The 11,749-nt window shown below is 44.7% G+C and overlaps 1 protein-coding gene across 1 annotated transcript; it reads left to right on the forward strand.

Moving 5' to 3' along the window:
- The first annotated feature begins 1,405 nt into the window (after nucleotides 1-1,405).
- On the forward strand, nucleotides 1,406-7,893 carry Mgst3 (microsomal glutathione S-transferase 3). Its single transcript, XM_004865184.4, has 5 exons — nucleotides 1,406-1,528; nucleotides 2,471-2,544; nucleotides 3,252-3,309; nucleotides 6,124-6,196; nucleotides 7,642-7,893. The coding sequence occupies exons 1-5, from the start codon at nucleotides 1,412-1,414 to the stop codon at nucleotides 7,794-7,796; spliced, it is 477 nt and encodes a 158-aa protein (XP_004865241.1). The 5' UTR covers nucleotides 1,406-1,411; the 3' UTR covers nucleotides 7,797-7,893.
- The last annotated feature ends 3,856 nt before the right edge of the window (nucleotides 7,894-11,749 follow it).

Below are 11,749 nucleotides of genomic sequence, written 5' to 3' on the forward strand. Positions count from 1 at the left end.
GTAAGATGATTAGGAAGGTTGCACAGCAGGACAACCCCCCCCCTAGGTTTCCAGGGGAGATAGAAGCCAGAGATTTGTCAGGGAGTTTATTTTTCTGTACTGGGGACTAAACCCAGGGCCCTTGCATTGAGCTACATCCCCAGCCATTTTCCCTTAATTTTTATTTTGAGACAGGATCTTGCTAAGTCACTCAGTTGCCCGGGCTGGGCCTGAATTTGTGATCCTCCTTCCTCAACCCCCAGAGTGCTCGGATTACAGGTGTGTGCCACCACACATGGCAGGAAGCAACATTTTTAAACTTCAGGCAAAGAGCTCTTTGCTTATGGCAGCCTTGCATGTTATGAGCAGTTGGTTTAAGATGTCTTGACTTACTGTAACTGTTCCTTTGTATCCTGCCTCCTTCTGACCCTTCCTCCACCTGGTGCTCAGAGATTGTGGGGCAGCCCTGACTGTCCTTTGAGATGGTGAGGGCTTCCTCCCACCTGCCATGGGACATCCTGTGTCTTTCTTTTCCCCTCTTTCCTCCTAGGGCAGGACAAAAGTTTAAATGCCAAGAACTGTAAAGTGAGCTGAAGATAGCTTTTTCTCCAAACATTTTATTAGGAAAATCTTCAAACATATATAAAAAAAAATTGAAGGAATTGTACACTGACTATCCATACAGCTACCGCCTAGATCAACAGTTGTCATTTTGGTCTACTGGCTTATGTTGTCTTTTTTTTTCAAAAATACATTTCAAAATAAGCTGCAGACATCAGAACATTTCATGGGGCTGGTTTTGAAGAGATGAGTGAGCAGCAGCCTGGGTTCCCCGGGAGCCCAAACCTGTACATGTTGGCAGCGTTGCAGGCTCAAGAGCCATGATCTGCTTTCGGAGCACTTGAACTGAGCCTTTCCCTGTCCTACCAGTGTGAGATTTCTGCCCCAGGACCAGGATCAAGGGGACACCTCAGAGTTCCTGACCTCACTGTGTCCCCTCCCAAAAGGCAAACAATGTTGAATCATTTCCCTTCATGTTTTCCCTCTCTCCCTCCCTCTCTCTCTCATATCCTTTAGCATTTTAGCATATAAAATATTTCTTGAAAATGCAGTATTTAGTGACTATATCTACAACCGTTGCAACAGTATAGATAGATCTTGTCAATATAATGCTGAGGAAAAGATCCTGAGTAGAAAGGAAAATATGGTATGTGACCAAGTGCTTCTCTGTGAGTATACTATATATTTTAATAATTTTTAATTCTGTTATATGATACACAGTAATACTTCTAATGACCCCTTAGAAGAGACCCTTTCTTATCTGTATGCTGCACTAACTGGGAATGAGGCATCATGCCCTATAAGGCCTTGTCCCATAGGGTACTGCGGGGGACAGTGTCCCAAAACGGCACGCTTTCTTCACAGAGGCAACATGGCCGTCCTCTCGAAGGAATATGGTTTCGTGATCCTGACGGGTGCTGCCAGCTTTGTCATGGTACTGCACCTCGCCATCAATGTTAACAAGGCCCGCAAGAAGTACAAGGTGGAGGTGAGTGGGAACACGGGCCTGTGCTTTTGTAGGCTTGACCAGGCCCACAGGCTTATCTGAGACCTTGGTTTCAGTCACGGAGGGAGAAATAAGTTGCTGGTGGTGGATGGTGGCAGTTTCAGAACTGTACCTATGAGAAATTCAGCTCCTTTGTGGCTGGAAAGGTAGGAAATACAGGGACCTGCTGAGCAGTAGTTTCCATCTTGTTTCATTTTGTCCTTTCTGTAGAAAGATCAGGGAGCTGGAATTAGAACACTGGGCTTTGGGCTAGAGCAGGTTGCTGGTCACCGAGCTATTTTCTAAAGATTAGAGGCAGCTTCGTTTCCTGATGTGCCACTTTAAAGATGTCGTCTTCAGGTTATTTTCCTGTTTTCCAAGTAGAAAAGAGATGTTAAACTCAGCCGGGGCTTAGACAGTAGACACGGAAGGAAGGGCTATTAAATACTTCCGTTAGTTCTAGCTGATGTGGCAGGGATAATTTCTAAAGTTCTCCCTAGTGAGCAATTAAATGTCTACTTCTGCTTAGCAACTTGTAATGAGACTCCCTCACTGGAGCCTCTAAAGTTTCCTTATCTACTTTTGTCTCTTTTTCTTCTAATGGATACTTCCATTAAAATTCTCACACACTCAACTGTCTCTTCCCTGCTCAGGGGAATCTTAAAAGGGTATGGCACGTCTGGGATGCATCTGAAATCCTGCACTGATGCATAACATCGTGAACAGCCCCGTCTTGTCCGACCACAGCAGGGACACTCCAATTTCTAGCTATTTAATGGAAACACTGACCTTGCTTCTGCAAATTGAGATCTTTGAGACTAAATATTTAAGCAGAATCAAATGATCATCTGACAAGGGTGCAATGGAAGATGGCTTGGAATATATTATTTTCAAGGTTAATCTGAACTCAACACTAAATGCTACTCATGTGCTTTATTGAAACAGTATCCTGTCATGTACAGCACAGACCCTGAGAACGGGCACCTCTTCAACTGCATTCAGCGGGCCCACCAGAACACGTGAGTGTCACCCTGCCGGGTCCCAGAGACATCTGCAGAGGAAACGTTTCCTGTCCAACACCTCAGCCCTTGACGCTCTCTATTTGCTGAATGAGAGCAATGAGTTATGAACATTGCATTAAAACAATCATTAAGGCCGGGCCGATGGTGTATACCTGTAATTCCAGCACTCAGGAGGCTGAAGCAGGAGGACCACCACCAATTCAAGGTCATCTTGGGCTTCATAGTGACTTCAAGGCTAAACTATTATCTTGAGACTATCTGAAAAAAAATTATGTGTGTGAACAGGATGAATATTAAGCAAAATATAGAGTTTTTAAGAAGAGTGAGATTTCTGGATAATCTTTTCAGAAATGTCACGAATGTTTCATGAAAGCATTTGCAGCAGGTCTCGCCTAAACTGATGTTGAACCTTGCTGCCCTAGAGAGCAAACAGTTTCTGTAAGGAAACCCACTGTGACCAAGCCTTCCTCCTGGGATTGTCGGGTATGAGCCCTTTTATTGTGCATGTTCTGAGTTCACCTCCACTCTCGGGCAGAGCGCAAGAGGCTGGGTGGGGATCAGCAGCCGGGGCGTCTCCCTCTAGGCAACATTCATTTTTACTCTTGTGTTTCTACCTCGCAAGCAAGACCATGAAGGTATCTTGGTTCTGTGTAGGCATTGTTAACACAGGGTACTTTTTAAAAGTTCCTCTCTGTCTGTCCCAGGTTGGAAGTGTACCCCCCGTTCCTGTTTTTCTTAGCTGTTGGAGGTGTTTACCACCCGGTAAGTTTCTCCAGGGCCTGCTCATCTATTTGGGTTGAGTTCACTGAGCTACTGTCAGGAAGGGGAAAGGAAACAAACGCTGCATAAGCATCCTCGCTGTCAAGGTGTGCGTAGTTAAAGGATTTTAATTAATTGGTTCTTACAAAGTCCATTAAAGGTAGGTGACATTTCTCCCCATTTTTTACTGATCAGGGAAAGCCCCTTGGATACTATTTAACTTCCTGAAGCCAAAGAATCAGACTTTGAACTCAGATCTAGCTGGTTCTAAAAAGTTCAAGTCCATGAGCATTTTCAGTTGCCATATTCATTCATTCAGGTAACAAACATTTACTCACCTGCTGAGGTTACAGCAGTGAGTGAAACAGGCAGAAAGGCTGGTTCCATGGAGTTGCCTTTTAGTTGGGGGTCACAGACAAACAGCAGCGTAAGTAAATAATGTGTCGAGTGCGACTCTGGCCAGTGTGCAGAAGCAGACAAAGCAGGGAGGCAGGAGTGGGGAGCGGATGATTTTGAATACTGTGGTCAGGGAGGAAGGTCCTTCCCAGAACCCTATGGGTAAGTGAAACCCAAAGGAGGAATGGGAGCCACAGAGTCTGCAGCATCCTGGGGGGGAAGACCCAGGCTGAGGGGAAGGCCAATGCAGGAGCCTGCTGGTTGGTTGGGTCAGCAGCAGGGTAGACACAGGGCCTTGGAGTCCTCCTGGGAAAGCCCTTGCAGGCTGCAGATTCGGTCTCCACTTCAGTTTATCTGAGCCTGATTAGCTGCCATTTAGGTTTGGCCTTGGACAGAAAGTGTCCTTTCCCCAGGCTTGATTGTCCCCTGAGCTGAGTTCTAACCAGAGCTCTGCCTTCTCCACCCAGGTTCCAAATCTTGCACAGGTCTCAGGTCTGTGCCAGAAGAGCTCTGTGCTTTTGTTAGTTGGATACCAGAGTGGCACATCTAGTCCGTGACCTTGGGGACCTGTATTTTTTTTTTTGGTACCGGGGATCAAACCCGCGTCCTTGCACTTGCGCAGTGAGTGGCGAAACCACTGAGCTAAATCCCCAGCCCCTATTTTTTTTTTTTTAACAGAGGCATCAACTGTTCTTGTATATGTTTCTGGTGCCCCTCTCTCCCCGTCTCCCCCACCCCCATTCCCGGAAGTGACCTGACTGGCTGGCTGAGTTGCCCTGTGTCTCTCGATTGACATCACCTGAGCACCCCCATCCTGCCTCATTCCTGTCCCACTTCCCTGGATCCCGTGCCCTCTGCTTAGTTCTGACAGATACTGCTAAGAACTGCTCCAAGGACGGAACCTGTTATCCTTAGACTGATAGTGATTATACAGCATGGTGTGACAGCACACACCTGTAATCCCAACACTAAGGGAGGCTGAGGCAGGAAGATTGTAAATTCAAGCCACGCCTGGGCAATTTAGCAAGACCCTGTCTCCAAAAATTTAAAAAATAAATAAGGATTAGAGATGCAGCTCAGTGCAAAGGGCTTGAGTTAAAAAGAAAAACAAAAAACAGGGCCGGGGATTTAGCTCAGTGGCACCGCTCCTGCCTTGCAAGTGCAAGGTCCTGAGTTCGATCTCAGGTACCACAAAACAACAACAAAATCCACCCGGCAGAAAATACAAGCTTATAAATAGTGACTTGGGAGACTGCAGTGTTCGTTTTCAGCTCCTCTCCTGGCCGGTATTTAACTTTACCCAGAATCAACTCCCACAGACAAAGCCCCTGCCACAGTAAGCCACCAACCCTGACAGGGCCCACACCTCTCTCTGTTGTTTCCCTCTCCTTCTGGCCAAATGGAGCCCTCTGGGGAAGGGTTTTTCAGCTCAGTTTTTTACTCTCTTTTCTCAAGGGTGGGGACCCCCCAGACCACATGTTCAAGGGTTCCCAGCACGATACAGTCTCCCCGCCTTTTCCAGTGGATGTGTGGCCATGGGCACCACCTGCCCACAGCCCCTCCCTGTGGGCAACTTCCCTGGAGACCAGGCAGCACAGAGCAGCTGGAGTTTGGGGTCAGCTTTGTGCTCAGGGGCCCATTTCAGACACTATGGCTCTGCCTCTAGTCCTCTTGGTCAGTGTCCTCTTCTCATTCACCCCAAGGTCCCCAGGCTTGCCTGTCCCCCTCCTGAGCCCTAGCACAGGTTCCCTGAGTTCCTTCAGACAAAACAGGAGCCGCCTTCTGGCCAACCTGCCTGGGCCATTGTTGAGCTCTCAGGTGGATGAGCAGGTTGTCTTAGTTACTTTTCTCTCATTCCTGAGAAAAATAGCCCACATCCAAAGTTAAGGGAGGAAAGGTTTATTTAGCTCACGGTTTGCAGAGGTTTCAGCCTGTAATCAGCTGGCTCCCAGACAGGGTGGCATCGGAGAAGAGAGACAGCTATGGCAGGGAGAAGACAGCAAAGCAAGCAACTGCACTAGCCCTCTTTCTGTCCTTCATATTTTATCCACCCAGGGTGGGCCACCCTGACTGCCAGCCAGAACTATGCCAGACCTATCTGTGACTCATTTAGTAATCACACACCCTTAATCCCAGCATCACACCCTGTAGATCCAGCCACCTCTGAAAAGCCACACCTATGACCGCAGGAGGCTTTGGAGGCCATCTAAGCACAAACCGTAACACAGGTCATAGAAAGATCACAGGTGTTTGATTTTTCCGGACTGAAACTACTTAATTCTCCCTAACTTTGGTGGCAAGTTTCTTAGCAAATCCATGAAATTATTGTCTTTTTTTAGTAACACATTGCATTAACCCTAGGTGTTAATAAAGATTGCCCATTTCTGTAATGCAAACACTAATGTAACCCTTTTATCTTAGCGTATAGCTTCTGGCTTGGGCATGGCCTGGATTGTTGGACGAGTTCTTTATGCCTATGGCTACTACACGGGTGGTAAGCACATGTTGACATCTGGTCAGGGAAATAAATTTAAAATTCTGTGCTGCTATATTTTTCTTCTTAGCAGTACTTAAGAAAAGGGGAATTAGCTAGATGTGGTGGCTGATAACTGTAGTCCCAGCACTCAGGAGGCTGAGGCAGAAGGATCTTGAGTTTGAGCCCAGTCTAGGCTACACAGTGAGTTCAGTGCCAGCCTGGACTACATAGCAAGATCCTGTCTCAAAAAACCAAAGAAAGAAGGGAAAAGGGAGGGAGGGAGGAGGGAGGGAGGAAGGAGGAAGTGTGGGGAAGGAAAGAAGAAATAGCTTGATAATTAAGGTGAAAAGTTTACTATCTTTATTCTTTTTACTAACTTTTAAATTGTAACCAAACATTTTGTATGCAGGGCATGGTGGTGCACACCTGTAATCCCAGCACTCGGGAGGCTGAGGCAGAAGGATCATGAGTTTGAGGCCATCCTGAGTTCAAGACCAGCCTCAACTGGCAAGACTCTGGCACAAAAAACCAAAACACAAAACCTTATTTTTTAATTGACCATTTTTCTTGTGCCAATTGCTATTCTGTAAACCTTGCATCAGCTATTTACCCTTTCACCAAAAGCTGCATAGATGAAAGATCCCATTTATAGATGAGCTAACTGAGACTCATAGGATGGAGGCTGGAGGTCACATTGCTGCTAAGTATAAACCAGTGGCATGAAAACTGGGCAGTCTGACTACGTACCTAACAGCTGCTATAAATGATACACCCGAGAGAGAGGAGAAACAAGACAGAGTTGTTGTTAAGACATTTTTGGGTGTACTTCTTTGCAAAAGAGGGAAACAACTTTCAAATGTCTTATAGCAAAGTTGCTGTAACCACTTACCAGTCCAATTATTTAAATACAGGATGACCAAAAATTGCATATTTTTTGTTAATTTTTGTAAGATAACAGGAAGTTTTAAAATGAGAGTTTTATCAAATTTATTCAACACAAGATTCAGCTGGTTGAAGTGACACTTGCCCTAGCAATGCTCAGTGTAGTCAGTACGTAAACAATGTGATGCTGGGTGACGCTTGGGAAAACTGTGGTTAATTAACTGTTATCCCATAATCTTGTACGATCCAAGGGAAACTACTGTGCCAGGTTACTTTGTGTGCAACTTTCCCCCCCCCAGTACTGGGGATTGAACCCTTCACACTGAGCTACACCCCCATCTTTTTTTAATTTTTATTTTAAGACAAGGTCTCACTAAGATAAAGGCTGGTCTCCTGCCTCAGCCTCCCAGAATGCTACATTACAGTGTGTGTGTGCCACCATGCCCAGTAGCATCTGACATAGCAATGGTCTTAGACTACAGCTGGTTAACTTGATAAGGCCAGGCTGTCAGATGTACACCCAGATACCGTGGTTAAGCGGCTTGTGGATGTTCTGATAACTTTGCTTTCTTCTTTTGCAGATCCCAGAAAGCGGTACCGAGGATCCGTGGGGTCTATCGCCCTCTTTGCCTTGATGGGCACAACTGTGTGCTCTGCTTTCCAGCATCTTGGCTGGGTTAAATCTGGCTTGGGCGGTGGCTCCAAAAGCTGCCATGGAAAAATTACAGGGGTTTAAAAACGCTCATTCATTTTGAATGACTTACCTTTATTTCCAGTTAACATTTTTTTCTAAATATAATAAAAACTTATCTGGCATCAGCCTCATACCTAAACCTCCTGACTCTTGCCAGTCATTTCTTCTTGAAGCTCCATCTAAAATAGCTGTCTCCTACTACAAGAGAGAGGAGCCATAGGTACTAAATATCCCTCTCCTCCTCACTCCAGCAGACTTACACAGGTGGCAAAAGTCTGGCTGTGGTAGTATGTTATAGTCACCCCACAGCAGTGAAAACTTAAGGACAGTTTTGTAGCTCTAATTAGCTATCATCTTATCACTTGGTACTGATAAACAGAATAAGAGTAAGGATTTTTTCAAACAATCAAAGATTGCATAAAAACTGACATGATAGGCTAAATTTAAGAAGGTGAAAATAGAGATGAATGTAAATTTCTACATTTGGCTTCAAAGATTTGATTGCAAATGGGGAAGGATACATTTATATGCAAATGGGGAAGAAGGTTTTCATTATTTGGAGTATGATACAAATTGCCAAAATAAGATAGCTATTCCAAAACTGAAAGAGGCTATAACTATATTAGTGGAAATATAGCATCTAGATCTGTGGTGTCCAAGAGAGTAGCTGTGTCTTACTTACTTTTCTCATTGCTGAGACAAAACACCAACACCTAAAGGTAAAGAAGAAAAGGTTTGGCTCACGGTTTGTAGAAGTTGTAGTCCATAATCAGCTGGCTCAAAGGCAGGGCAACACGACAGAGAGAAACAGTTCATGGCAGGCACAAGTTACAAAGCAAGCAAGCAAGGGGCCTCAGCAGTGTTATTTCTGCCCCTTTTATGTTCTCTAGGCTACCAAGATTAGGTTGGGTGCGAAACCAATCAGTGGGCTGACTTAGTGATCACCCACCCTTAATCCTAGCATTACACCACGAATCAGTCACACACTCTAGATCCAGCTACCTCTGAAAACGCCCCACCTGTGACTACATGAGACTCTGGTGGGACATCTAGACACAAGCCATAACAAGCTACTAGCCACATGTGGCTGTTGAGAATAGAATTTAATTTTTAAAAAGGCCCCAAAACACCAGTTCTTTATCTGCACTATCCATATTTCAAGTGCTTAGTAGCCAGTTCGAATTAGAGATAGGTTTGAATCCAGGCCTGACTCTAAGATCCAGGCATGTTTCATTGGCTCGCTCTACTGCTTGGATTCACAGACGGGGCATTTAAAGATGGAGCACGATGGCAAGTGTGTTAGCCAAAAACTGTTAGCCAGAACAAAGAACAGAATAACAACATGAGGAAAGGTTTAATTTGTTTAGGGTTTTAGTTCATGGTTGGCTGGCTCCAAGGCAGAACATCACGGTGGAAGGGCGAGGCAGAGGAAAGCTGCTCACTTCATGGCAGCCAGGAAGCAGACAGAACAAGATTTGAGACTGTGGACCAAATAGAGTGCACAAGGTCACACCCCATGATCCAAGCCCTTCAACTGGAGCCCACCTCTGGTTTCCATCACCTCCCAATGATGCCATCAAATTATGATTGATCCACTGACGAAGTAGCACCATTGTGCTCTAATCGTCAGCCAAAAAGCCCACCAGCAGTCAGCCAAGGCTTCCACACAGTGAGTCTTTGGGGCCACTGAAGATGGTCAGCCTTCGCCAGATGGCCACGTGGAGCCTTCCGGGCATTCGGAGTTAGGACTAGATCAGCAAACACTCCAGTGCAGTTTGTGAACCATTTTCAGTGGTGTAGAGAAAAGCTGGGAAGATGAGGACTGGTTTCCATAAAGCTTTAATTTGCCTTCCTTTTTACATTCAATGTTCCACACCCAGGTTTAAATTGAATGTACCCATACTGTATTTTAACTACCCCTGCCTGCAGGTAGCCATGTGCCCGTGGCAAGTCTATTCACTTCCCAAATCTCAGCTTGCCTAGCTCTTAAATAGAGTTGAGTAATACTTCTTGTGTAAAATTCTTGAGGATTAAACAACAATGCAAGCATAGTGCCTAGGTGGGGGCAGTGGGACTCAGCAGCCAGGTTAGCCTGTGTTCTAAGGATGCTCAGCTTGCCTGCTTCTATTTTCATCCCTATCATGTGCTTCTAACTTAATCAAAAACCAAGCAGCCACTCAGTTCCATTCCCCTTAAGCCACACTACCCAAAAGAACTTTCCAACATGGTGGAAATACGCTGTATCTCCATTGTCCAAAACAGTAACCAGTCCCTGTCTGTGTGTTGAACACCTGAAATGTAGCTACAGTAACTGATGAGCTCGGTCATTTAATTAGTTTAAATTTCATTTATTACATGTGGCTAGTAGGAACTGTACTTAGGTAATTCAAGAAGTATTAGTGTACCTGTATCAGTTCTCAGCCTCAGCTGCCCATTAAATTCACCTGGGGACCTTTTAAGACTCCAGATACCCAGAACAATTAAATTAAATTAGCCTCCCAGTATTTTTAAATATGGTCTCTGAGCAACTCTAATGTGCATCCAAAGTTTAGAACCATTGCTCGAAAAGCACTGCCTGGCAAACTTGTGCTTATAAATCACCCAAAGGTCTTATTAAAATGCAGATTCAGAGTCACAGATCTCAAGTGGGAACAAGACTCAAAAGCAGGTGCTGCTGGCGCCTGGGCCACACTGAGCAGCTCCCATGCAGAGTTTCCATTCCAGTAAGGGAAGGTGTAAGTAGCAGGAAAACAACTTCAAATAGCAGTAAATGTTTTGAAATAAATGAAATAGGGTAATAAGATAAGGTGTGTACTGTGGCTACTTTGGTTTTAAGGAGGTAGATTTTTAGCTTCTTGATTTAAGGAGTCTGCAAGGTGAAGCTCTGGAGGAAACATGCTCTAAGAAGAGGGAACAGTAATTTTGAGTCCCTGAGGCAAGAGCAAGCCTGGCAGAGGAATGAGGAGTGAAGAGAGGGAAACACAAGGTTAAAAACAGAGGACAAGGTCCATGGTCATGGCAAGAAGTCTAGATTTTATTCTAACTGCAATTAAAAGCTGTAGCAAAGTCTAAAGGATGAGATTGATGTAATGCAAGCTCCTTTGAAAAGATGGCTAGTTACTGATCTGATTTTTTATGATTCTTCACGCTATCATTTAATTGCTAATTCTCTCTTGCTGCCTTTTATGTTTACCCCCCCCACACACACACACCTTGCAAAGTAAGACAAAAACATTTGATCAGTAGGTATAAGAAAAAAACTGATTCCTTTTTATTTTGGAGGAAAGCCCAACTCAGATAACAGCATTTCAGAGAAGCTGAAGTAGAGACCTTGACATTGTAAACAGCAGGAAAGGACAAGGATGGTCTTATAGAAGTTCTGATGAATGACTGGGAGGGGTGGTGTTCAACTTTAACCAACTTTCATTCTGCCAGATTCTTGCCTCATGCAGCACCAGGACCTCTAGTACAAGAATTAAAGTGCAGCAGAACATTTGGGTCGGTTTAGCTATTACAAACTGTACTTCGATAAACATGGGTGTGCATATATCACTATGGTATGATGCTTTCAATTCCTTCAGGAAGATAACCAGAAGGGGAACAGCTGGGTCAAATGGGACCTCTAATCCTAGTTTTTTTAGGAACCTCCAATGATTTCCACAGTGGATGCACCAGTCTACACTCACACCACCAGTGGGGAAGGGTTCCTTTTCCCCCATGGCACTTCCACCAGTTGTACTGGTTGATTTCTTAACAATAGCCATTCTTTTCCGGAGATGGAATTTCAGGGTTGTTTTGTTTTGTTTTCCAGCATTGTTTTAATTTAAATCTCTCAAACAACCAGTGATGTAGAACCTTTTTTCATATATTTATTTGCCAGGGCCAGGAATTTAGCTCAGTGGTTTCGCTGCCTGCTGCACAAGCACAAGGACCCGAGTTCGATCCCAGGTACCAAAAAAAAGAAAAAGACCAAAACATATATTTATTTGCCATTT

The sequence above is a fragment of the Heterocephalus glaber genome, unplaced genomic scaffold (assembly GCF_053883595.1).
Source record: "Heterocephalus glaber isolate CG9 unplaced genomic scaffold, H.glaber_assembly_v1.0 deba00000738, whole genome shotgun sequence".
Classification (NCBI taxonomy): domain Eukaryota; kingdom Metazoa; phylum Chordata; class Mammalia; order Rodentia; family Bathyergidae; genus Heterocephalus; species Heterocephalus glaber.

Excerpts from the sequence above, each read along its gene's own strand:
- Mgst3 (XM_004865184.4), top strand. The coding sequence starts at position 1,412 with ATGGCCGTCCTCTCGAAGGAATATGGTTTCGTGATCCTGACGGGTGCT. Across the intron at positions 2,545-3,251 it reads CAGCGGGCCCACCAGAACAC|GTTGGAAGTGTACCCCCCGT; the intron begins GTGAGTGTCACC and ends TGTCTGTCCCAG. Across the intron at positions 3,310-6,123 it reads TTGGAGGTGTTTACCACCCG|CGTATAGCTTCTGGCTTGGG; the intron begins GTAAGTTTCTCC and ends CTTTTATCTTAG.